General features: G+C 39.4%; 1 protein-coding gene across 10 annotated transcripts in view; it reads right to left on the reverse strand.

The window, feature by feature from the left end:
• Positions 1 to 25,781, reverse strand: part of RBMS2 (RNA binding motif single stranded interacting protein 2) — an 89,529-nt gene that overhangs the window by 49,230 nt on the left and 14,518 nt on the right. For 9 of the 10 annotated variants that reach the window (XR_006735784.1, XR_006735779.1, XR_006735782.1 and 6 more), the window contains one exon: positions 824 to 990. Coding sequence is in view for 3 of the 10 variants with exons in the window: in XM_045553615.1 (XP_045409571.1) it covers positions 824 to 990 (167 nt within the window). In the remaining 7 variants the exon portion in view is untranslated. Of the gene's footprint in view, positions 1 to 823; positions 991 to 5,515; positions 5,547 to 25,781 lie in introns of those variants that run through there. The other variant, XR_006735785.1, reaches the window with a different exon arrangement.

The following is a 25,781-nucleotide window of genomic DNA, read 5'->3' on the forward strand; positions in this document are numbered from 1 at the left end:
CTACTAAGAATTCCAGAGGGTCTTCATGGGACAGATGCAGAGTGATAGCCTCTCCCTCTACCTTCTTCTTTATCTACTAATTTGAGGGCTCCTCTGATTCACAAGGATTATTATCTCCAGCAGCAGAAACTCTTCAGTGTGTGTAATTTGATTGGCTAGTCCCAATATCTTCTCTCCTCATTGCCAGCTCTAATTGCTTTCTAATTAATATCTATAGAGATAGTGAACATTTCTATTCAAGGTGTAAGGATAGGCCAGGAGCGGTGGCTCACACTTGTAATCCCAGCACTTTGGGAGGCTAAGGCAGGAGGATTGCTTTAGGCCAGGAGTTTGAGAACAGCCTAGGCAGCATGGTGAGACCCTTCCTCTACAAAAAAGTTTTTTTAATTAGCCAGGTGTGGTGGTGTGTGCCTGTAGTCCCAGATACTTAGGAGGCTGATGAAGGAGGATTGCTTGAGTCCAGGAATCTGATGCTGCAGTAAGCTATGATCACACCACTACACTCTAGCCCAGGCAACAGGAGACCCTCTCTCAGGGGAAAAAAAAAAACAAAAAAACAAGATGTAAGGATAGCAATCTTTCCACTAAGACTATCAGTTTGGGGGAGATGCTCATCCCAGATTTCCTCAGGGAAACACATAAAGGTTTTATTTATTAGTAGCAGACAGAATTTTTTTTTTAAGAGGAAGTGCTGAGAAACCTTGTGACCATGGGGTAAGAGCAAAATACTGTTGCATTTTAGGATAAGAATACCTGGAAAGAAGCCAGTTATCACCAAATCTGTACTCCTCCTGGAAGCCTGTTCACATGTACCCCAACTTACGGTTGACACAGCTTGACAAGGTCCTGGTCAGTAGTGCCTGGTTGCAATCCTCGGATATATAAGTTGGTTTTGCTCAGCTGGTCATTTCCATTGCTTCCACTGCTGCTATTAGGGGTACTGTTGCTTGAACTAGGTGGTGCCATCTGCTGAGCCAATGACACATATGGCTGCAGGGAGACATAAGGAAAAGGTAAGAAGGATTATACATTTAGACAATGAAGAGTGAGGAAGATCTTGGCCCCCCTGGAAAAAATAATTCCAAACTTTAACAGCAATGAACTCAATAGGAGAATTAAATTTAAAAAAAAGTGAGGCTGGGCACAGTGGCTCACACCTGTAATCCCAGCACTTTGGGAGGCCCAGGCAGGAGGATTACTTGAGGCCAGGAGTTTGAGACTAGCCTAGGCAATGTAGCAAGACCCTGCCCCTACAAAAACATTTTAAAAATTAGCCAGGCACGGTGGCTAATTCCTGTAGTCCCAGCTACTCAGGAGGCTGAGGCGGGAGGATCGCTTGAGCCCAGGAGTTTGAAATTATAGTCAACTATGATCTTGCCACTGCACTCGTGCACTCCAGCCTGAGCAAGATCCTGTGTCTAAAAAAAACCCAAAAAACAGAAACAAAAAAACCCCAGAAATTCCTTTTCCTTTGCCATAGAATGAGAAAATATATTACTGTCCCACCTAACTTTCAGGAATAATAAGAGTACAAATAAGCCTGTTAAAGGCTCTGAAAATAAGGTACTTCATATTATAGTAGAATGTTTTTATCATACAGATGTTGCAGAACACAATGTCTGCCTCTGAAGTAAACTGTGTAATGAGATAAGACTAATAAAATCTAGGTTCTACTTCAAAATGATGAAGAGGAAATAATAAAAATTCATCAAATCACAAAGGGTATAAATAAGCTGAACATATATTATTCACAAAACTGTAGAATATGAGAATTGTAAAATGTCTGTAGGAGCTTTTAAACTTGGACAATAAAAGGAAATATTAATTATCACATTAGGTAGTAAAAATGAAAATGATTACTACAATAAGCATTTAGCCAAAAGTTATTTTTAAGTTTTTAAATGTTTAAATGAACGAATACAGGTACTAGATATATTACGGTCAAGGAAATCCAGGATTTAGGACGAAACTTCTCTAATCTTTCACAAGTGATACCAGGACAGGCACCCAACTAGATCCTGTTACATTTTCTAGGTAGTTCTGTTAAAGACAAAATACTAGGCTGGCTGAAACACTGATCCATTCCTTCATGGCATATTTTATATCTTCATGCTCTAATCATGCTGTTAGTGTTTACATTTATATTTAATTCATAATATTCTATCTAAATGTGTATAATTATTATATAGTGCATTTTACTATATCACACTCATATTCTAGTTCTCTCTTGGCTTAAAGCACTTTATAATATAAACCTATTTGGGATTACAGTCATGTACTGTATAACAATGTTTCGGTTAACAAAGGACTGCACTTGTGATGGTGGTCCCATAAGATTATAATGGAGCTAAAAAAATTCCTATCACTTAGTGACATCATTACAGCCGTCTTAACATCACAGCAAAACACAAACATTCTTTGTGGTAATGCTGGTGTAAATGAACCTACTGAGCTGCCAGTCACATGAAAATATAGCAATACAACTGTGTATAGTGCATAATAATTGATCACGATAAACAACGATATTGCTAGTTTATGTATTTACTATACTATGTTTTTTATCATTATTTTAGACTGTACTCCTTCTAACTTATTATAAAAAAAAGTCAACTGTAAAACAGTCTCAGGCAGGTCCTTCAGGAGGTATTCCAGAAGAAGGTATTGTTATCATAGGAGATGACAGCTCCATGCATGTTACTGCTGCCTCTGAAGGCCTTTCAGTGGGACAAGATATAGAGGTGGAAGACAGTGATATTGATGATCCTGACCCTGTGTAGACCTACGCTAATGTGTGGGTTTGTGTCTAAGTTTTTAAACAAAAATTTTTTAAAGCAAAGAAATTTAAAAATAGAAAAAAACTTATAGAACAAGGATATAAAGAAAGAAATTATGCCAGGCACAGTGGTGCTCACCTATAGTCCCAGCTACTCAGGAGGCTGAGATGGGAGGATCAGTTGAGACAGTAACAGAAGAAGAAAAAAGGAAACATGAATATCAAAGAGGGGAATACTTTCCCCCAAAGAATCTTAATTAATGTGAAATGTGCTTCTTATATTTCATACCTCTGAACCTTAGCAAACTTCAAAATAAAAATCTTTGGTCAAACTAAAATATGTAAAAGCAGGTAGTTCCCTATTTTCATCACCATATATAATCACAAATGTGCAACCACTTATACATACACAGTTACACAGTTTGCTCCTGAGGCCTATATTTTAGCAGAGAAGAAAAGAAATTTAATACCACATTCTTGAGATACCTAAAGATTCATGATCCTTTTGTAGCTCTGTTTTTTTCTTTTTCTTTTTTTTTTTTTTTTTAAGAGATAGGATCTTGCTATATAGCCCAGGCTGGTCTCAAACTCCTGGGCTCAAGTGATCCTCCTCCCACCTCAGCTTCCTGAGTACCTGAGACTACAGGTGCATGGCACCACATCTGGCTATAGCTCTTGTTACACCCTGTATATTTCCCTGTCTCCCTCTCTTTGCTAGCATTTTCACTAGGATTTCCCATATAGAACACTCCACATACCAGAAGAATATATGTTATTCTTCTGTGATGATGGTGACAGTCACATGATACAGTCAACAAGGGCAGAGCAATGCAGAGGCATGTGCATGTTTTCAAACAACTTTCAGATGACAGTACAAAATGAGACAAATAAACCTTAACGTCATACTGCCAGTGCTAGAAATAGAAATACTTACTTTAAGAATTACTTTGAAATTTCTATTGAATTATTAGTTCTATAACAATAATCAAATGCTGGTGGGTCTATGACCCTTCACTATCACTACTATCATATGAGTGCACCATCTGATTTAAAGTACAGTCAAGAAGACTGTGACTATATTCTAATCACGGTTCCTGAGTTCTGAATAAGGAGATCACTGCTGGAGATCATTCAATAAGATAGGCCCTTCCTCATCTTTAAGGAGTTGCTATTATTGATCCTTAGCTGAGAAAAACAAGCTGCTCAATATGAAATTCTAGGTCTGGGGGTGATGATGATAACAATGATGCCAACAGCAACAAAGATAATAAAAGCAACTCTAGTAGCACCATATCATGTGCCCAGCACTGGCAGATGAGGAGACCACCTGCTTCAGTTAGAGTTTATCTATCCCCTTTCCCAATGTGAGAGAATATTTCTAAAAGAAAGTATCGATGATGCCAGGTCTGTCCAAACAAAAATATAAGGGTTATAAGAGAAAGAAACTGAAAAATCTATTGGTTTGCTACCATGGTTATCATCTTGGTTTTAATACTAAGGTCCTAGCTACAATCTAAAAATATGACTTAGTCAATAATAAACTTGCTGCAAGGCCAGAAAAATTCCTAGAAAAGAAGATATAGCTCAGAAGAAAAAAATTTTTATCTCTTGCTATTTTCAAGCACCTTCTGAAATTGCTGCATAGCTTTGACACCAAAGAAAAATGGTAAAAAATATTCACTTTGAAGGGTAAGAGAAGCCAAGCGAAAAAAATAGTTGAGAAAGCCCCTAAGTAAAAGCTTGTCCAGCTTCCCAAAACAAACTATTTGGAGACAAAGACCCTGTAAAGTAATAACCTGTTTATCTACATATGTAAGAAAGAAAGGGGTAGTATGTATGAGCACGCAGAGAACCAAGATATTCTTACTGGAGGAGGGAAGAATAAAAAGAAGCTATGGTTTCTCCTATAGCTTATAATGGATTCCCTCTTTTTTTTTTTTGAGACAGAGTCTCGCTTTGTTGCCCAGACTAGAGTGAGTGCCGTGGCGTCAGCCTAGCTCACAGCAACCTCAGACTCCTGGGCTTAAGCAATCCTACTGCCTCAGCCTCCAGAGTCGCTGGGACTACAGACATGTGCCACCATGCCCGGCTACTTTTTTTCTATATATATTTTTTAGTAGGCCAGATAATTCCTAGTTTTTTTAGTAGAGACGGGGTCTCGCTCTTGCTCAGGCTGGTCTCGAACTCCTGACCTTGAGCGATCCTCCCGCCTCGGCCTCCCAGAGTGCTAGGATTACAGGCGTGAGCCACCGTGCCCGGCCTTTTTTTTTTTTTTTTTTTTTGGAGACAGAGTCTCACTCTGTTGCCTGGTCTAGAGTGCCATGGTGTCAGCCTAGCTCACAGCAACCTCAAACTCCTGGGCTCAAGCAATCTTACTGCCTCAGCCTTCCGAGTAGTTGGGACTACAGGCATGTGCCACCATCCCCGGCTAATTTTTTCTATATATTTTTAGTTGTCCAGCTAATTTCTTTCTATTTTTTTAGTAGAGATGGGGTCTCACTCTTGCTCAGGCTGGTCTCGAACTCCAGAGCTCAAACAATTCACCCGCCTCGGCCTCCCAGAGTGCTAGGATTACAGGCGTGAGCCACTGAGCCTGGCCTGGATTCCCTCTTTATGTCTACTTAGCTGAGGAAGTTCTAATTGTTTAACAAGAGAATATCATAAAATACATTTATATTCAAATTGATGAAGGCCTTTGGGTAGGCTATGCTGAGTATAGAGCAAGAAGTCTACAGAATTTACCTCCTTCTCATCAGAAGGGACCAGTTCCAGAGTGTTTTTGCTGACTGTAGACTCCATGAAGACAAAAAACTGTATTCTTGAAACCCTGTATTCATAATGACTGGCACATACCAAGCATTAAATATTTATTAATTTTTTTTTTTTTTGAGACAGAGTCTCACTCTGTTGCCCGGGCTAGAGTGCCATGGAGTCAGCCTAGCTCACAGCAACCTCAAACTCCTGGGCTCAAGCGATCCTCCTGCCTCAACCTCCCAAGTAGCTGGGACCATGCCCGGCTAATTTTTTCTATATATATTTTTTCAGTTGTCCAGCTAATTTCTTTCTATTTTTAGTAGAGATGGGGTCTCACTCTTGCTCAGGCTGGTCTCAAACTCCTGAGCTCAAACAATCCTCTCGCCTCGGCCTCCCACAGTGCTAGGATTACAGGTGTGAGCCACCGCCCAGCCTAAATATTTATTGATGAATAAATAACCATTGCCTCCTCAGCTCTGTTCAGTCACTGACAATGTGAACTACCAAGGGAGCTGTTCCTTCTTTTTAGCCCTAAATATAGTTCCAAATGGCCAGGATATGTAGCAGTGACACCAAAGTTGACTTTAAGCTTGATCTAATCTGTAGGTATTAGTTTTCAGCAGCTACCTAAAAGCTAAAACAGAAAAGTAATGTTTAATATGCGAGGGGACTACAGTGATGTGCTTTTGCATTAAATAGCTTAGATTCTATGATCCTCAGAGATTTTTATGGGGTATCTTATACCATAATTCTCTGTCCATCCTTTAAATATCACACCATCAATCTTTAGGGGACTAAAGTGTCTTTAATAATACATCTTGAAGGTCTCAGTCCTGGACAATTAAACAACAAAACAGAAGGAACTATTATATAAACTAGACACAAGAAACTTTCTGAGGGAGTCAGAGAGACATAGTCCTCAAGACGTTCAAGACCAGCTTGCAGAGTAGGTACCTGAGTACTTTGCTGTCTGCCTCAAAGTCCCCAATGTTTTATTGTTATTGTTTTAGAGACAGGGTCTCACTCTATTGCCTAGGCTAGAGTGCAGTGGTGTCCTCATAGCGCACTGCAACCTCCAATCCTGGGCTCAAGCAATCCTCCTGCCTTAGCCTCCCAGGTAGCTGGGACTACAGGCATGTGCCACAACACCTGGCTAATTTTTCTTTTTTTAGTAGAGATGGGGTCTCAGTCTTACTTAGGCTGGTCTCCTGAGCTCAAGCAATCCTCCCGCCTTGGCCTCCCAGAGCACTAGGATCATAGACATGAAGCACTACACCTGGCCAGACCCAAATCTTTTAATGTCCTTTCCACAAAAGCATCTCTTCAAAGTTCTGCTGGATCCTTGAGAGCTGCTAGGGGAAACATCAAACCTCTGCAGACATATGACAGCTCAATATGGCCAAATTATCCACAATTGCAAAAGGAGAATTTTATCCTTCATTTTAATTTAAAAGAATTTCTTTAATTTAATCTCAGTCTCGACTCCCCACCCCCCAAAAAGAGAGAACTCTTATAAAAAAAAAAAAAGGACTCCACTTTACAAAAAGACTCCTAATTTAAAAAGAATATGACTGGCATGGTGGCTCACGCCTATAATCCTAGCACTTTAGGAGGCTGAGGCCAGAGGACCACTTGAGCCCAGGAGTTCAAGATCTACCTGAGCAACACAGAGAGACCTCATCTCTACAGAAAATAAAATATTAGCCATACATCTATAGTCCCAGCTACCCGGGAGGTTGAGGCAGGAAGATTGTTTGAGCTCAGGAGTTTGAGGTTGCTGTGAGCTATGATAATGCCACTGTACTCTAGCCCAGGTGACAAACTGAGACCCTGTCTCAATAAATAAATAAACAAATAAGAATAACTATATTTGGCACTTGTTGTATGCCAAACACCATGCTAGGTATTTTACATCTATTATCTCATTTATCCCACCTCTCTCTGCTTCCCTCTTGCTTTTACATGTGGCTGTTCACTCTTCTGGAAAATAGCAAAGTTCTCACACTGGTGTCCTCACATGCCTTTATATGCTAGATTCCAGTCATCCAACCAACTCTTAAGTCTGCTGTTCCCTAGCATACTGCTTTGAATTTGAATGATCAAAGTTTCCTAGCCTGGTTTGATAACCAATTGGGTAATCAACCATTTAGGTATTTAGGTTTCACTGGCAGATCTAAAGGCAAAAAAGCCCTATTCTTGAGACTACCTCCCACCTTCAGAGATCACAGCTGAAATTCCTTCATTTCCCAAAAAATTAGCAAAACATTGGAACTTTCTAAAAACATTAATACCTCTGTACATGCCTACATTCCTGAGGAGATATATTAGCTTCTAGTTAATAAATCAAACTTCAAGGCTCTTCATTACACTACTTGTTATGCCTTCCCTGTATAGCCTTTTTTTTTTTCTTTTTAAGAGACAATGTCTCGCTATGTTGCCCAGGCTGTAGTGCAGTGGCTATTCACAGGTCCCATCATAAGGTACTATAGCCTTGAACGCCTGCTCTCCAGCAATCCTCCTGCCTCAGCCTCCGGAGTAGGTGGGACTACAGGCTGAGTGTCAATGTGCCCAGCTAGGCCTCCTCCACCTTTTATTTAAGGTACTCAAATGTTTACTAAATGAATGAATTAGCCAATGTTTACTCTAAAAGCATTCAACATACATATCTACTAAGCAGATAACCTCAAATTCTGCAAGTCTGAAAGTAACTTCTGTACCTTTTCCTGAATTCCCTCATGTCTAATATCTCCTAAGCAGTCTCACTGTCTCAGGTCTCCTACACTTCCAAATTACCCTCAATAACACAGCTAGCATTAGCCTTCTCAAGTTTATGTGACCATGTTTATAAACCAATTAATGTTTCCCACTCACTTCCAAAATTAAATCTCTGTAAGAAGACTCATACCTACATTCTTCTACTGGATAACTTTATATATTTCTTTGCTACGTGATAGTATGCTATCATCCCTTATTTCTAAGGGCAAATCTAATATCATCTCAGAAATCTAAGAATCCAGGCCAAATGTGATGGCCCTGCTCAAATCTTGGAATCATAAGGGGGAATAACACAACTCTGAGTCCTCTTCTAAATGGCCACTAATTCAAACAACTTCAGGCATTCCACCTGCATGAGTATAAGCCAGGATTCTAAGTAAAAAGCTGCAAGCCTTCCTTTTCTTCTAGGAGACAAATAGAACTCCATGCCATTCAAAGGAATGAAGCAAACTGATGGATGTTACAGCAGAAGTCTATCCCTTTCTTAAGAGAAACAGAGTACTGACAATTCAGATAATTCAGTTCTTCTAATAAACCTGAATGAAATCCTCACGTGAAAATGACATTTTTTAGAACACTGCAGTAAATACCAAATTGAGTTTTATGATTTAGAGTCTGTAATGTATGAAACCTATCATAGTGCAACAGGATTAAGGAAAACATCTTTCTCTTCATTTCCTAGCTTAAGCCATAACATAGGACTGATGGCCCCAGAGAACCATTTCAGACTAGTAGGAGCCAAGAGAGGGACAATATGGTCCTATCCTTCCCTCTCCCAGAATATTCATTAATTTGGGGGGAAAGTTGATAAGATGTGGATATAAAAATATATATAACTCCCCTGTTCCTGTAGCGGGAACTTCATGTTTCCTATCTTGGTGAGTTACAGGAAACTAGGAAACAAGAGAGTGTCCTTCCCTTTCTCCCCTTTCAAGAAAGAGATCATAATGATAGGGATGGTAAAATGGCTACTTCCCAATCACTAGGTTTTCATCAGCTCTTTAAGAGAATGATCCAGTAGGATGACCTTATTAATTAGAATCCAGTGTAAGTAAAACACTGCCTTTAAAGAAGCTGTATTTTTTATTAGGTTCTCTGATCAAGTATTCATTTTGCCTAGTTAATAACATTCAAGAATCCTGTATCCATTCATTTGCCATCAAAGTCACCCTCTCACCCCGGCCCCTTAACTTCGCTATTAACCATCAGAGCAGGAAAAAACCTCATCCCACATTTGGTACCTACCTAAGTTCCTAGCACATAGGCATGGATATTTGTTCAAATGAGTGAAATAAACTCACAGAATTTTTTAACTGTGTATCATTTTACTAAATCCCTTAAAAAGTCTCACAGATACACAATCCAGTGGTCTAACATCAAAATTCTTATTATAACCTGGATCTATAAAGACATATTACTGGAGCCACTGGTTTCTAAGACATAACATTTTGCCTAAAAATATGTTATTTCCTGGGACCCCAAGTCATAATATCTCTGAAAAAGAGAAAGTCCACTTTCTCCGAGAAGTAACATACCCTCTAATAATTACTCATGAGACCCTTTGCACTATTTTAGTCATTCAATAAATATTTCAATACCAACTATGTGCAAGCACTGCTTGATGCTATAGGACTTATAGATGAAGAAGCGTATGAATGAAATATTTCATAATACATTGAAATGGATACCCAGAAGGAGTCATTAAGGAGTTCAGAAATTAGAGCTTACAATTTTGAAAAGTAGCAGAATATGTGTGCTAATGGGGATCTAAACAAAATGGTATAAGAGCATGAAAAAAGAAACAATTAATTCCTAAGGGTAAAGTTTCTTGAAGAAGACATTTGGGTTGTAACTTGAAAGGATGAGTAGGACAGTAAACTTTTAATGGTGAGCCATCAGGGAAATGCAAATCCAAGATCACAACTAGATACCACCTTATACCCACTAGGATGGCTATAATAAAAAAAAAAAGACAGATTATAACAAGTGTTGGTGAGGATGTGAAGAAACTAGAAACCTTGTATACTGCTGGTGGGATTGTAAAATAAGGCAGCTGCTTTGGAAAACAGTTTGGCAGTTCCTCAAATGGTTAAACATAGAGTTACCATATGACCTAGAAATTCCACTCCTAGGTATACACGCAAGAGAATTGAAAACATGTACCCACACAAAGCCTGTACACAAATTTCACAGTAACATTATTCATAATAGCCAAAAGTGAAAACAACACAAATATTCATTGACTGATGACTGGATAAATAAAATGTAGTAAACCCACACAATGGAATATTATTCAGCCATAAAAAGGAGGGAAGTGCTGATATATGCCACAACATGGGTGAAGCCTGAAAACATCATGCTAAGAGAAATAAGTCAATAACAAAGGACCACATATTGAATGCTTCCATTTATATGAAATTAGAACAGGCAGATCTGTAGAGACAGAAAGTAGACTGGTGATTACCTAATTAGTGATTACCTAGGGCTGAAGGAGAAGAGTAATGAGAGGATTGAGGGGTGAGGGGGAAGTGGCAGAGTTTCTTTTTGAGGATAATGAAATGTTCTAGAATTGATTATGGTAGTAGATGCAAAATTCTGAATATACTAAAAGCTACTGAATTGTATACTTTTATAATAATGGATGAATTATATGATACATGAATTATATAAATAAAGCTGTTATAAAAAATTTGATGAGGATGGGTAGAGAGGACATTCCAACCATTGAAACTATCGTGAGATGTTAGGCTACCACCGGTTACCATGAACTAGCACAGAAGTTGGCCTACATTGGCATCACCCTACTTCATCTCCAGGTAGAAAAATTACAAGATAAATATATCTTATTGAAGCTCAAGTCATATCAGAGAAAGAAAGGGATATTTCCTATAATTCCCCTTCCTGCAAACACCACCACAAAACAAGAAAGGAATCTCTGGAACATGCAGAGCCTGAGGCAGAGAACACATACCAAATAACTGCCCAGCCTAGCTGATTTTAAAGCTGACTCTCAGCACTTTCTACTATTACTTCTTAGATCAAATAAACCTGATACCATCTCCAGCTCCTAATCTCCTCCCCCTTTCTCTTTCATGCCTCTTACCACTAATAATAGCCAATATGTTTCCCTCATCCTTTGAATACCAAGGTGGTAACAGTAAGGCACAACAATCCTGAGGCCTCCAGGGAGTTACTCATGTTCATACCAGGTGGTACTCAAACTGGATCTCAAGTATAACACTGGCGTGAGCCACCATACCTAGCCCACAACATTGGCATTTTAGAACCCTGAGCCAAAATGACTACAGACTCCTTGGTTAAGCATACCACCACATGTTGCCCAGGAATCTATTTGCCCTTACAGATCCACTGCCACTCTTGTCCACCCTACTTTATGCCCCAGAAGCTGACCACATGAAGTGCACGAGCAGGCTTTCTTCCCTCTGTCTTCCAGTTCCGTTTGGCCAACCAGATGCATATCAGAAGTAGATTAAAGGATAGGAGGAAGATGAGATCAGAGTATTTATCTTCCCAGCTACTTCCTATGCCAGAACACCATGATTTGGCTACCTACCTCTACTGAAGGCCATAGCTCTCTCCATATGGCTCCTCTCAAATTCTGGTAATCTCTCTCAATCTCTTGACCCTCTAGATCTAGAGGTAATGTAGGCTCTGCTGTTACTGACCTTAGAGTATTCTGCTCTCTCACACTGCTTTCCCTGAATTCCTTTGTCAACAGCCCCTTTGGCCAGGCAGCTCACGCCTATAATCCTAGCACTCTCGGAGGGCGAGGCGGGAGGATCGCTTGAGCTCAGGAGTTTGAGACCAGTCTGGGCAAGAGTGGGACCTCATCTCTACTAAAAATAAAACAATAAAATAAAAATAAAGTTTAAAACAAAAACGCAGCCCCTCTATTAAACCTTTCTCAAATTACTCAGTTTGGGTGTGCCATGTGTTTCCTCTAGGGACCTTGAATGATGAACCGATCATTCCACTGTATTGACTCAGGTGGAATAGGATTTGTGCCAGAAGCTCTCAATGAAAGTCTGCTTTCTTCAAGATTGGATAAAGAACCTTCTCACTATGCAACAGTTCTAAGTTCCCTGGAAGTAGGTAATGTCTACTCAGGGTAGAACATTTAGAAGAAAGGCATCTGAACCATGAATCAAATGGGAAGTTAAAGAAAAGTCTCTTACATAAGACTGATGCTTACATAGATGAACTACAGCAAGAACCCTCAACTGAAGTATAGAGGCAACAGTGTGGTGGGCACAGCCCTTTCAGGCACAGTGTTTTTAGATAGCACAAGCATGTCTGCAACAAAGCACAGGGAATAATCAACTATTACATGCCAATGTGGCAATAACTCACTCATATGTCCAGGAAACACATACATTGACCAAAAAATTTATTAATGTCCCAGAAGAGAAAAAGGATCTTTGATTTTTGAAGATTATGCAGTTTAAGTCTGAACACAAGAGCCAGCTGCTTGGGGAGAATATAGGTGGGAAACAAGTAAACCCCTACTGAGTATTTAGTACTGCATTACTAAACCCCTCCATTATTCAGCCTGGTTGGTGGATCACGTGGTCAGGAGGATATATGGCCTGGGAAGGAGATACAAAGTGAAACAGAATAGCACCATTGTTACAGCTTCCTGGCTTACAGAGGCACTAAGTGGGAGAAGCATATTTCCTTCTCTTCCACAATTCAGTTGCTTCAGATAGAAAAAAGATAGATAAAAAGACAATGCCTGCCTCTAGTTTATTTTACTCTACATTGTCATTTACTCTGTTTTCATCATGTGACATTATTTCATTTTGGTCAGAAATACAGTGATTACAAACCACAGAAAGTTGGGAAACATCAGCACCCCTCCTTCCTTACCCTCACACTACCCATTCTAAGAATACCCAAATTGGTAGATTAAGGATCTGGTTTTATCAAGGTCCAAGGTCTCAAAGTCATGAAAAGACTTTGCTCCTTTGGTCATTATAGAAATATTTTAATTCACAAACAATAAACACTGGCAATGCTATGCAACTGAAGGAAGTGGCCTAACCCAAGGATATGAAAGGTATGTGTGTTCAGTCTACTTCCAGATCAAAATAAGATGTATATATACAACCACCTAGCAATACATCAGGTATATAAAGTTTACCCTTGTTCTAGCCTGCTTTTTACAGATCACAGAGAACTTTGCATATATAAGTAGTCTAATATAATATGCACAGAAATATCTGTAGAAAGACACACAAGAAACAGTTAACAATGATGGCCATGAGAAAGGTAAGCTAAATAAATGGAGGGCAGAGGTGAAAAGGAGGACTTCTCCTTTTTTTTTTTTTTTTTTGAGACAGGATCTCACTATGTTGCCCCGGCTAGAGTACAGAGTCATAATAACTCACAGCAACCTCAAACTCCTGGGCTTGAGCAATCCTCCTGCCTCAGCCTTCCCAATAGCTGGGACTACAGGTGGGTGCTACCACACCTGCTAATTTTTCTTTCTTTCTTTTTTTTTTTTTGTTTTTTTGGTAGAGACAGGGTCTCACTCTTGCTCAGGCTGGTCTTGACCTCCTGGCCTCAACCAATCCTCTCATCTTAGCCTCCCAAAGTGCTAGGATTGCAAGCATAAGCCACCATGCCTGGTCACATCTTTTTCTTTATTTGTAATTTTTTCTTTTCTTTTTTTTTTGAGATGGGGTCTCATTCTATACCCCAGGCTAGAGTGCAGTGGTGTGATCATAGCTCACAACAAGCTCAAACTCCTGCCTTTTGTTATGACAAGGAACGCATTTGTTGTCTGTGGCGAACATATTTGCTATTGCTTATCTTGCTCTTCCTCAATAAACCTCATTTTTGTGCTAAAAAAAAACAAAAACAAAAATCAAAAAAAACCCTCAAACTCCTGCCTCAGCCTTCCAAGTAGCTAGAACTACAGAAGTGTGCCATTACTCCCAGCTAATTTTTCTTTTGTAGAGATTAGGTCTCGCTATGTTACCCAGGCTGGTCTCGAACAACTGGGCTCAAGTGATCCTCCCGCTTCAGCCTCCCCAAATGCTGGGATTGGAGATGTGAGCCACTGTGACGAGCCTATTTGTATATTTGTTATACCTCTTTAAAACTTTTATATTTTGTCACAAGTCCATGTATCTATCATCATTTTGTTTTGTTTTGTTTTTTTTGAGACAGAGTCTCACTCTGTTGTCTTGGCTAGAGCGCAGCGGTGTCATCATAGCTCACTGCAACCTCAAACTCCTGGGCTCAAGCATCCTCCTGCCTCCATCTCCCTAGTCGCTGGGATTATAGGCACATACCACCATGCCCAATTTTTCAATTTTTGGTAGAGATGGGGTCTCACTCTTGCTCAGGCTATTATCTATTTAATAACAAAACTCTTAGGCCAGGCACGGTGGCTCATGCCTGTAATCCTAGCACTGAGAGGCCAAGGCAGGTGGATTGTTTGAGCTCGGGAGTTCGAGACCAGCCTGAGCAAGAGCGAGACCCTGTCTCTACTAAAAACAGAAGGAAATTATCTGGACAACTAAAAATATATAGAAAAAATTAGCCGGGCATGGTGGCGCATCCCTGTAGTCCCAGCTACTCGGGAGGCTGAGGCAGAAGGATTGCTTGAGCCCAGGAGTTTGAGGTTGCTGTGAGCTAGGCTGATGCCACGGCACTCTAGCCCGGGCAACAGAGTGAGACTCTGTCTCAAAAAAAAAAAAAAGTATTTTAAAAGTCTGATAACCATTTATTAAAAACTAGGATAGAATATTAAAACACTTGAATCTACATAGCCTAACTCCTAAGCCATGCACTTCTAATTCCTAACATACTTTGAATCTCGAAAAGACAGAACCAGTCCTTGGGAGAGTGTTAACCTAGTTTATCAAACTCATTATTTTAATCTAAGTTTGGGAATCGGGTGGAGGCTGGAGGTAAGGGGTGGGTGGAGGTGAGGATTGGTTGCTAAAGAGGAACTGAATGCCAAAAAACAATTATGTAAACAAAGGGATAAGGTCTCTAAAAAAGGAGGAGAAAGTTCTATCCAGTTCTTGGATAGGGATATGGAAGATTATGTAAGAATTTCCACAGGATCACACTGTCCACAGTCACAAAGAAATAGTCAGCCCTCTGTATCCATGGGTTCCTCATCCGTGGATTCAACCAATCAAACATACTCGGGGAAAAAAATTCCATAAAGTTCCAAAAAGCAAAACTTAAATTTACAGCACACCGAGTACTACAATGAATCCATTTGAATGAAGTGATGCGTAGGCATTGCGCTCGGTATTACAAATAATCTAGAGATGATTTAAAGTATACAAGAGAGGCCAGGTGCAGTGGTTCATGTCTGTAATCCTAACACTTTGGGAGGCTGAGACAGGAGGATCACTTGAAGCCAGGAGTTCAAGACCAGCCTAAGCAACATAGCAAGATCCCATCTCTACAAAAAATTTTTTAAAAATATTAGCTGCATGAGGCCGAGCACGGTGGCTCACACCTGTAATCCTAGCACTCTGGGAGGCCGAGGCGGGTGGATCACTCAAGGTCAGGAGTTCCAGACCAGCCTGAGCAAGAGCGAGACCCCGTCTCTACCAAAAATAGAAAGAAATTATCTAGCCAACTAAAAATATATATAGAAAAAATTAGCCAGGCATGGTGGCGCATGCCTGTAGTCCCAGCTACTCGGGAGGCTGAGGCAGTAGGATCGCTTAAGCCCAGGAGTTTGAGGTTGCTGTGAGCTAGGCTGATGCCACGGCACTCACTCTAAGCCCTGGCAACAGAGCGAGACTCTGTCTCAAAAAAAAAAAAAAAAAAAAAATTAGCTGCATGGTAGTGCATGCATATGGTCCCAGCTACTTGGGAGGCTGAGGCAGGAAGATCACTTGAGCTCAAGTGTTCCAGGTTGCAGTGAGCTATGATCATGCCACTGTACTCCAGCCTGGGTAACTGAGCAAGACCCTGTTTCTAAAAATAAATAAATAAAATTGAAAAACCAAGAAATAATAATATAGCCATGTTAGTTACAAATATGCAGGTAGATACCATAAAAACATCTAAAAAAAACCTGAAAGTGGTTGCTTCTGGGCAATAGGAATAAGAAACAGAAAGAGATGGGGCCTCATTTTGCTATAAGCCTTGTTAAACTATGTGACTTTTAGTGTGTGTGTGTGTGTGTGTGTGTGTGTATGTGTGTGTATAAATATATAAAATATGTATATATAATATATATAGAGAGAATGTGTGTGTGAGAGACAGGGTCTCACACTGTTGCCCAGGCCAGAGTGCAGTGGTATGATCACAGCTCACTGTAACCTGTAACTCCCAGGTTCAAGCAATCCTCCTGCCTCAGTCTCCCAGGTAGCTAACACTACAGGTGTGTGCCACCACGCCCGGCTAATTTGTAAAATTTTTTGTAGAGACAGGATCTTGCTGTATTGCCCAGACTGGTCTCAAACTCCTGGACTCAAACAATCCTCCCACCTTGGTCTCCCAAAGTACTGGGATTACAGGCATGAGCCACTGTGCCTGGCCCTAGGTGATTTTTTTAAACTGGGTGTATATCTTAATAAAATAAGAATTAACTTAAAAAATGAAATATAGCTCTGTTCACAAACGATAATTATCTTAAATGTAGAAAATCCTAAAGATTCTAGAAAAAAAGCTATTAGAAATAACAAATTCAGCAAAGTTTCAGGATACAAAATCAATACACAAAATCAGTTGTGTTTCTATAAATTAACAATGAACAATTTGAAAAGGAAATTAAGAAAACCATTCCATTTACAATAGAAACAAAAAGAATAAAATACTTAAGAATAAGGTTAACAAAAGAGACAAAAGACTTACGCACTGAAAACAAAAAACATTGCTGAATTATAGAAGACACAAATATATGCAAAAATTTCCCATGCTCATGGATTAGAAAAATATTGTTAAGATGTCAATGCTAACCAAAGAAATCTACACATTTAATGCAATCCCTAACAAAATTTCCATGATGTTTATTACAGAAATTTTAAAAAATCCATCCTAAAATTCATTTGGAATCTCAAGAGACCCCAAATAGCCAAAACAATCTTGAAAAAGAAGAACAAAGTTAGAGACGAGACCAAAATGTATTACAAAGGCACAGCAATCAAAACAGTGTGGTACTGACATAAAGACAGACACACAGAAAAATGGAATAGAATAGACACTCCAGAAATATAGACACTCCAGAAATATGGTCAAATGATTTCTCTTTTTTTTTTCTTTAAGAGATGGGGGTCTTGCTCTGTCACCCAGGATGGAGTGCACTGGTGTGATCAAGGCTCACTGCAACCTTGAATGCCTGGGCTCAAGCAATCTTCCCACCTCAGACTCCCAAGTATCCAGGACTACAGGTGTGAGCCACCATGCCTACCTAATTTTTTTATTTTTTTCCACAGACAGGGTCTCACTATGTTGCCCAGGCTGGTTTCAAACTCCTGGCCTCAAGCAATCCTGCCACATCACCCCAGCAAAGTGCTAGGATTATAGGTGTGAGCCACCATGCCGGGCCTCAGATAACTTTTGACAAGGGTGCCAAGACCTTGCAGTGAAGAGAGGATAACCTTTTCAACAAATGGTCTAGGGGAAACGATACCCACATACAAAAGAATATAGTTGAACTTACCTTACACTAATACAACAATTAACTCAAAATGGATCAAAGACCTAAATGTGACCAGCCTTAGCAAGAGTGAGACCCCATCTCTACTAAAAATAGAAAGAAATTAGCCAGGCAACTAAAAATAGAAAAAATTAGCCAAGTGTGGTGGTGTACGCCTGCAGTCCTAGCTACTTGAGAGGCTGAGGCAGGAGGATCATTTGAGCCCAGGAGTTTGAGGTTGCTGTGAGCTAGGCTGATGGCATGGCACTCTAGCCTGGGCAACAGAGCAAGACTCTGTCTCAAAAACTAAACTAAAATAAAATAAAATACCTACCTGTAAGACTTAAATCTATAAAACTCTTAGAAGAATGCCAGACACAGAGGCTCATGCCTGTAATCCCAGCACTGTGGGAGGATCCCGTGAAGCCAGGAGTTCAAGACCAGTCTGAGCAACATAGTTAGACCCTGTCTCCACAAAAAATTTTTTAAAAAATTATCCAGGTACTGTGGAGTGTGCCTGTAGTCCCAGCTTCTCAGGAGGCTGAGACAGGAGAATCACTTGAGCACAGGAGTTTGAGGTTACAGTGAGCTATGATTGTGCCACTGCACTCCAGTCTGGGTGACAGAGCAAGACCCTGTCTCGATCAATCAATCAATCAATCAATCAAAATTTAAAATACAAAACTCTTAGAAGAAAACATAAGGAAAAAGCTTCATGACTGGATTTGGCAATAATTTCTTGGATAAATAGATAAACTGTACTACATCAAATTAAAAACTTCTGTGGGCCGGGCGCGGTGGCTCACGCCTGTAATCCTAGCTCTGGGAGGCCGAGGCGGGTGGATCGCTCGAGGTCAGGAGTTCGAGACCAGCCTGAGCAAGAGTGAGACCCCGTCTCTACTAAAAATAGAAAGAAATTATCTGGCCAACTAAAAATATATATACAAAAAAATTAGCCGGGCATGGTGGCTCATGCCTGTAGTCCCAGCTACTAGGGAGGCTGAGGCAGTAGGATCGCTTAAGCCCAGGAGTCTGAGGTTGCTGTGAGCTAGGCTGATGCCACGGCACTCACTCTAGCCCGGGCAACAAAGTGACACTCTGTCTCAAAAAAAAAAAAAAAAAAAAACAAAAAAAAACTTCTGTGCATCAAAGGACACAACCAACAGCATAAAAAGATAAACTATGGCATGGCAGAAAATATTTGCAAATCATATGTTTGAAAAAGGGGTTACTATCCAGAATATACACAGAAATCCTAAAATTTAACAACAAAAATAACAAGCCAATTAAAAAATGGGCAAAGGACTTGAACAGCCATATCTCCAAAGAAGATTTACAAATTGCCAATGAGCACATGAAAAGACGTTCAACATCACTAATCATCAGAGAAATACAAATCAAAACTACAATGAGATACCACCTCATACACATTAAGATGGCTACTTATCAAAAAAAAAAAGAAAGAAAGAAAATAACAAGTGTTGGCAAGGATATAGAGAAATTGGAACCCTTGTTCATCCCTGATGAAAATGTAACATGGTGCAGCTGCTGTGGAAAACAGGATGGCAGTTCCTCAAAGAATTAAAAATACATTTACCATATGATCCAGCACTTCTACTTCTGGGTACATACCCAGAAGAATTGAAAGCAGTGTCTTCAAGAGGTATTTGTACACTCAGGTTCATAGCAACATTTTCACAATTGCCAAAAGGTGGAAGCAACCCAAGTGTCCATCAATGGATGAATGGATAATCAAAATGTAATATATGCTGTATGTACGATTCATCCTTAAAAAGCAAGGAAATACTGACACATACTACAACATGGATGAACTGTGAGGATATTATGCCAAGTGAAATAAATAGTGAAAAAAAAATACCGTATGACTCCACTTATACAGGGTACCCAGAGCAGTCAAATTCATCCAGACAGAAAGTAGAACAGTGGCTGCCAGAGGCTGGAGGGAGAAGGGAATGGGGAGTTGTTTAATGGGTAAAGTTTCAGTCTTACAAGATGAAAAATTCTGCAGATGGCTTGCACAGCAATGTAAATGTACTTAACCCTACTGAACTGTATACTTAAATGGTTAAGATGGTAAATTTTATGTTATATATTTACCACAATTGAAAATAAATACCTTACTAAGAAAAAGAATGAGAGGTAAGGAAACAGAGACTGTATACAGACTATTCTTTCAAGAAGTATGATTATAAAAGGGATCACAGAAATGGGGCAGTAACTGGCAGGAGACATGGGATCAAAGCAAGGTTTTGTTTTGTTTTAAGATGGGAGAAACTGTAAGCTTGTTTATATGAAGATAAGAATAAAGAGAATGGAATCATGTTTTCCATGGGTAATTTTAGCTATAATTGTTAACATTAATGATCATTTATCATGTGCCAGGCATTCATTACTAACAGTACAATAAAGTAGGTACTAGTATTATGCCATTAGATATGGTGCTGTGGGAGAAAAGGAAGAATCAAGGATAAATCTCAAGGTTTTTGGCCTGAGCATCTGGAAGAATGAAGTTGCCATTTACTGAGATGGAGAAGACAGTAAGAACAGTTTGGGTAGGGCAGGGCAGGAAGAGAGCAGGCAATAGTTCTCTTTTAAATATGTTAAGTTTGAAATGTCTAATAAACATCTAAATGAAGATATCAAATGTGATGTTAGAGATATGAATCTGGAATGTGGGAGGTGGTCCAAGTTGGAAATATAATTTGAGAGTTACCATCATATGGGTGATATTCAAAGCTATCAGACTGGATAAAATTAGGAAGAGAGAAGTTTAGACAAAAAAGAGGCTCAAGGACTGAATCCTGGGGTACTCCAAGGGTGAGAGGTCAGGAAAATGAGGAGAAACCAGCAAAGGAGCCTGAAGAGGAGAGGCATGGATATGAGGGGAAAACCAGGACAGCATGGTGTTCCATAAGCAAAATGAAGAAAGTTTTTCAAGGAATAGAATAATCAACTGTGTCAAGGGTTGATGAGCTAAGAACAAAACATTTACTTAATAATATGAAAGTCATTGCAGACTATCAAAAAGCTGTTTTGGTGGAGTGGCAGGAGTAAAAGCCTAATTAGATTGGGTTTAAGAGAGAATAAGACAAGTCTAACATTGTCAAAAAGTAGAGAGGATGTGAATCTACAGTAAATTTTATACATTATGGAAACAAATTTGGTACAGTATTTTGGAAAGCAATTTAGCATTATCTCCCATAGTTGAATATTCATGTACCTTATGGCACTGCAATCCCACTCCTAGGTAGAAACCCAAGAGAAACTCTTGCACAAGTATACCACATATATGACAATGTTCAGAGCAGCAATGTCAGGAATAGCAAAAACAAACGAAACCTAAAAACAATCTGAAAGCCCATTGGCAGAAGAATGGATAAATTATGGTATATTCACAAAATGAAATATTATATAGCATTGCAAAATAAATAAAGCACATCTACATGCAACATGAATAAATCATGAAAAGGTAATATTGAATGTATTAATAAAAATAAAAACAGAAGATTATGTACCACAATAAGACAATACAGTAGTGGTTGAGAGCATCAGCTCAGAACCAGACTAACTGGGTTCAAATCCCAGCTGGGCTACTCACTAGTAATGTGATTATTAAACTCTCTGTAACTCATTTTTTCTCATCTATAAAATGGGAATAATAACAATGAAGTTGTTGTAAGGATTAAATAAGGTAAAAATAATTATATAACTATATATTATAATCATACATACTTATATAAAGTACTTAGAATAATGCAAACAGGCAAATTATTATTCTTTGTTTCTTTTCTTTGAGACAGAGTCTTGCTCTGTCCCCTTGGGTAGAGTGCAGTGGTGTCATCACAGCTTACTGCAACCTCAAACTCCAGGGCTCAAGCGATCCTCCTGCCTCAGCCTCCTGAGTAGCTGGGACTACAGGCAAATACCACACTTGGCTAATTTTTCTATTTTTTGTACAGACGGGGTCTCACTCTTGCTCAGGCTGGTCTCAAACTCTTGAGGTCAAGCAATCCTCCTGCATGGCCTCCCAGAGTAGTAGGATTATAGGCATGAGCCACCTCACCCAGCCCAAACAGGCAAATTAAACATGATTTTAAAACTATATTTTGGGGGGAGATTTCCAAAATGGTAGCATAGAAGCAAGCTGGCTTCATTCCTCCCACAGGAAACTAAAACTATGTTTTTTTAAAAGGAATAGAATGATAAATACAAAATTTAGAACAGTGGTTATCTCTAGAGGAAGTGCAGGGGATGGGATGGAGACAAATTCCTAAGTATATGCAATTTATAGGCAATGAGTCTTGTCTCGTACTTGAGTCCAAATCACCTTGAGTTGGAAGGTGATTTCACAGATGTTCCTCTTATTATTATAGTTTACAACTATGCATAATCTTTTGTATTATCAAATAATATTTTAAAGATAATAAAAGAAAAAAGAATGGAAGGAAATAAATTGAAGACAGCAAGTACATACAATTCTTGAATAAACAGCTCTTTCAAGATATGTTACAGTAAAAGGAAGAAGAGAAATGCGACAGCAGCTGGAGGAAGAAGTGACATCATGGAAAAGGTGGGGGTTTTCTTCATAAGAGAAATAACAGTCAATTTACATGCTGATATGTGATTATAAACTTCATTAATCTTCAATATAGTCCAATAAAGTATTATCAGTACTTTCAGATGAAGAACTCAAGGCAAGAAAGCCTAAGAAATTTGGCACTAGGTCACATAACCAATAAGTGGCAAAGCCATATTTAAATTCAGAACAGGCTGGGCGCAGTGGCTCACACTTGTAATCCTACCACTCTGGGAGGCTGAGGCAGGAGGATCGCTCGAGGTCAGGAGTTCAAGACCAGCCTGAGCAAGAGCGAGACTCCGTCTCTACTAAAAAATAGAAAGAAATTAGCTGGACAACTAAAAATATATATAGAAAAAATTAGCCGAGCATGCCTGTAGTCCCAGCTACTTGAGAGGATGAGGCAGAAGGATCACTTGAGCCCGGGAGTTTGAGGTTGCTGTGAGCTAGGCTGACGCCATGGCACTCTAGCCCGGGCAACAGAGCAAGACTCTCTGTCTGGCTGTCTGTATCTATCTGTCTGTCTATCTATCAATCAATAAATAAATGAATAAATTCAGAACAAACACCATATTTCAGGATTTGTTTAGGACACAATGCTCAACCTTGATTTAGTACCTAATATTAGCTTAGCCACATTATTAGGATATGTTTTTTGAGTATCTACTAGATAGGCTTCAGATGCTATATTAGGTATATCAGAGGATAATGAACTGAACAACACCATCTCTACGCTTACTTATAGAGCTTACATTCCAGCAATGAAGATAAGACAATTACCTAAATGACTCTAATACAATGCCAAAATTATATAAGGACCATATAAGAAGTATAAAACATTATAGGGGGCCAGGCGTGGTGGCTCACGCCTGCAATCCTAGCGCTCTGGGAGGCCAAGGCAGGAGGATCGCTTGAGGCCAGGAGTTCAAGACCAGCCTGAGCAAGAGCAAGACCCCATTTCTACAAAAAAAAAAAAAAAAAAGAAAGAAAAATTAGTCAGGTGTGGTGGCACATGCCTGTAGTCCCAGCTACTGGGGAGGCTGAGGCAGGAGTATTGCTCCAGCCAAGGAGTTTGAGGTTGCAGTGAGCTGTGATGATAACGCTGCTGCACTCTAGCTGGGGCAACAGAGCAAGACTCTGTTTGGAAAAAAACAAACAAACATCATGGGGGTTCAGGGAAAAAAGTCCCCTTTGGGGCTGAGAAGTTGAAGGATTAGCAGAAGCTTTACATAAGAGGTAGCATTTTGGCTGAACTTAAATAGATGGGAAGGGTTTTGAAAAATGGTTTTGACTGTGAGTTCTTGAAGGGCCACAGTCCTACCTTAGCACACTGGAGCTATTCAGTGACTATGAGTGAAATAAGGAAATGAACAGAAAGAAAGGCTATTCCAGAAGTAAACAACAACAAAAAAGGATCAGAGGCTGAATAATAAGGCACAACAACAAAAGGATCAGAGAGGCTGGGCATGGTGGCTCATGTCTGTCATCCTAGCTATGATTGTACCACTGTACTCCAGCCTGAGCCACACAGTGAGACTCTGTCTCAAAAAAAAAAAAAATACATATTTTATACAGGAAATACTAAGCACTAGACTACTGGGTTGTTGGAAGATTGTTCTGGCAGCAGGTATAAAATTACTTGGGGGCAAGGAGTAGGGGATAGAGAAATAGGATGCAAGGAGATCATGAAGAAGGATTATTTCAGTAGTAAAGATAGACAGTAATGAGAGCATAAAAATTAGAATAGTAGTGCTAAAAATGGAAACGAGGGATCAATAGAAAGACCGTCCCACTAAACTTTAACAATTTGAGTTAACTTATTACTGATAACAGAACTAATAGCTGCCCCAGGCAGTTCTGAGTTCTCAGTTCTATTAAATTTGATTTAATGGAAATTCGGAGGAAAAATAGTAAATACACAGAGAAAATTCTCTCTCCCCGTCAAAAGCGTAAGTGATTATAGTATTGTTTCCCATTCTCTTCTCTCTCCCAAGTAAACACTTTTGACAATGTTAGGTAACTCAAGCTTCTCAAAAGAGTCAGAATCTGGCAATATCCACCTGTGAGTCCTTTCATCATTGCCTCCTGCCCCGCACTGGTCTTCAATATATTAACATCAAGAAGAAATAGAAATTTATGCAAAATATGTTGGGGAAGGCACATTATCCCAAGTCCCTTTCCTTGTTTCCCAAAGGAAATTGTTGTTGATGTTATAAGGAGTTAAATTATAATAACACATGCCAGGGAGATGATGTCAAGGAAGGCGTGGTTAGGCCCTTTACAAGTATGAAATTCCTTTAGTCCCAAACATTTCCTCTTTCAATCTCACCTATACTCAAATCTCTCTACTGAGGCAACTCCTTCAAACACTGAAGAAACAGTGCTGAGACCCTAGAACTGGTCTTTTTACTTCAGCTTTTTAAAAAAATGAACCAAGAGTTATTGAAGGCCATAAAAATTGATGTTTAAGGGGTAAACATTTACTTATCAGGTACAATAAATACTATTCTGGTGATGGGTACACTAAAAGCCCTGACTTAAGCATTATACAAGGTATCCATGTGATAAAAACACTTGTACCCCCCCTTATTTTGAAATTTAAAAAAAAAAGATTTTTTAAAAAACATACCACCTTAAATTATCTTGCAGAATCCCTCTTTGAAATCCATGTTTTCCCCCTTTTGCAATTACTTTCATTCCAAAGAAAGGAACGGAAATTTAATACTATATCCTGAGAAAAGAATCTGCTTTTATTAGGCATTTTACATTTGTTGACTGCATACCTATATTTACCACCAGCCAAAAAGAGTAAGAAAATTATGAGGCCACCAGTGGTGGCTCACACCTGTATTTCCAGCACTCTGGGAGACTGAGGCAGAAGGGTCCCTTGAGACCAGGAGTTAAGACCAGCCTGGGCAACACATGAGACCCCCATCTCCACAAAGAAAAAACAAAATTAGTGAGGTGTGGTGTCATGCACCTGTAGTCCTAGCTAATCGGGAGGTTGAGGCTGGAGGACCACTTGAGCCCAAGAGTTTGAAGCTGTAGTGAACTATGATGATACCATTGCATTCCAGCCTTGGTAACAAAGCAACACTTTGTCTCTAAAAAAATTAAAAATTTTTAAAAATTAAAAGAAAAAAGAAAATTATGATTGCCATGGGTTCCTCTGGAAACAACTTCCCTGATAAGGATTTCAAAATAAAATAATCCTACTTTTTAAAGTCAAGTAAATAAAACTAATA

The sequence above is a fragment of the Lemur catta genome, chromosome 6 (assembly GCF_020740605.2).
Source record: "Lemur catta isolate mLemCat1 chromosome 6, mLemCat1.pri, whole genome shotgun sequence".
Classification (NCBI taxonomy): Eukaryota; Metazoa; Chordata; class Mammalia; order Primates; family Lemuridae; genus Lemur; species Lemur catta.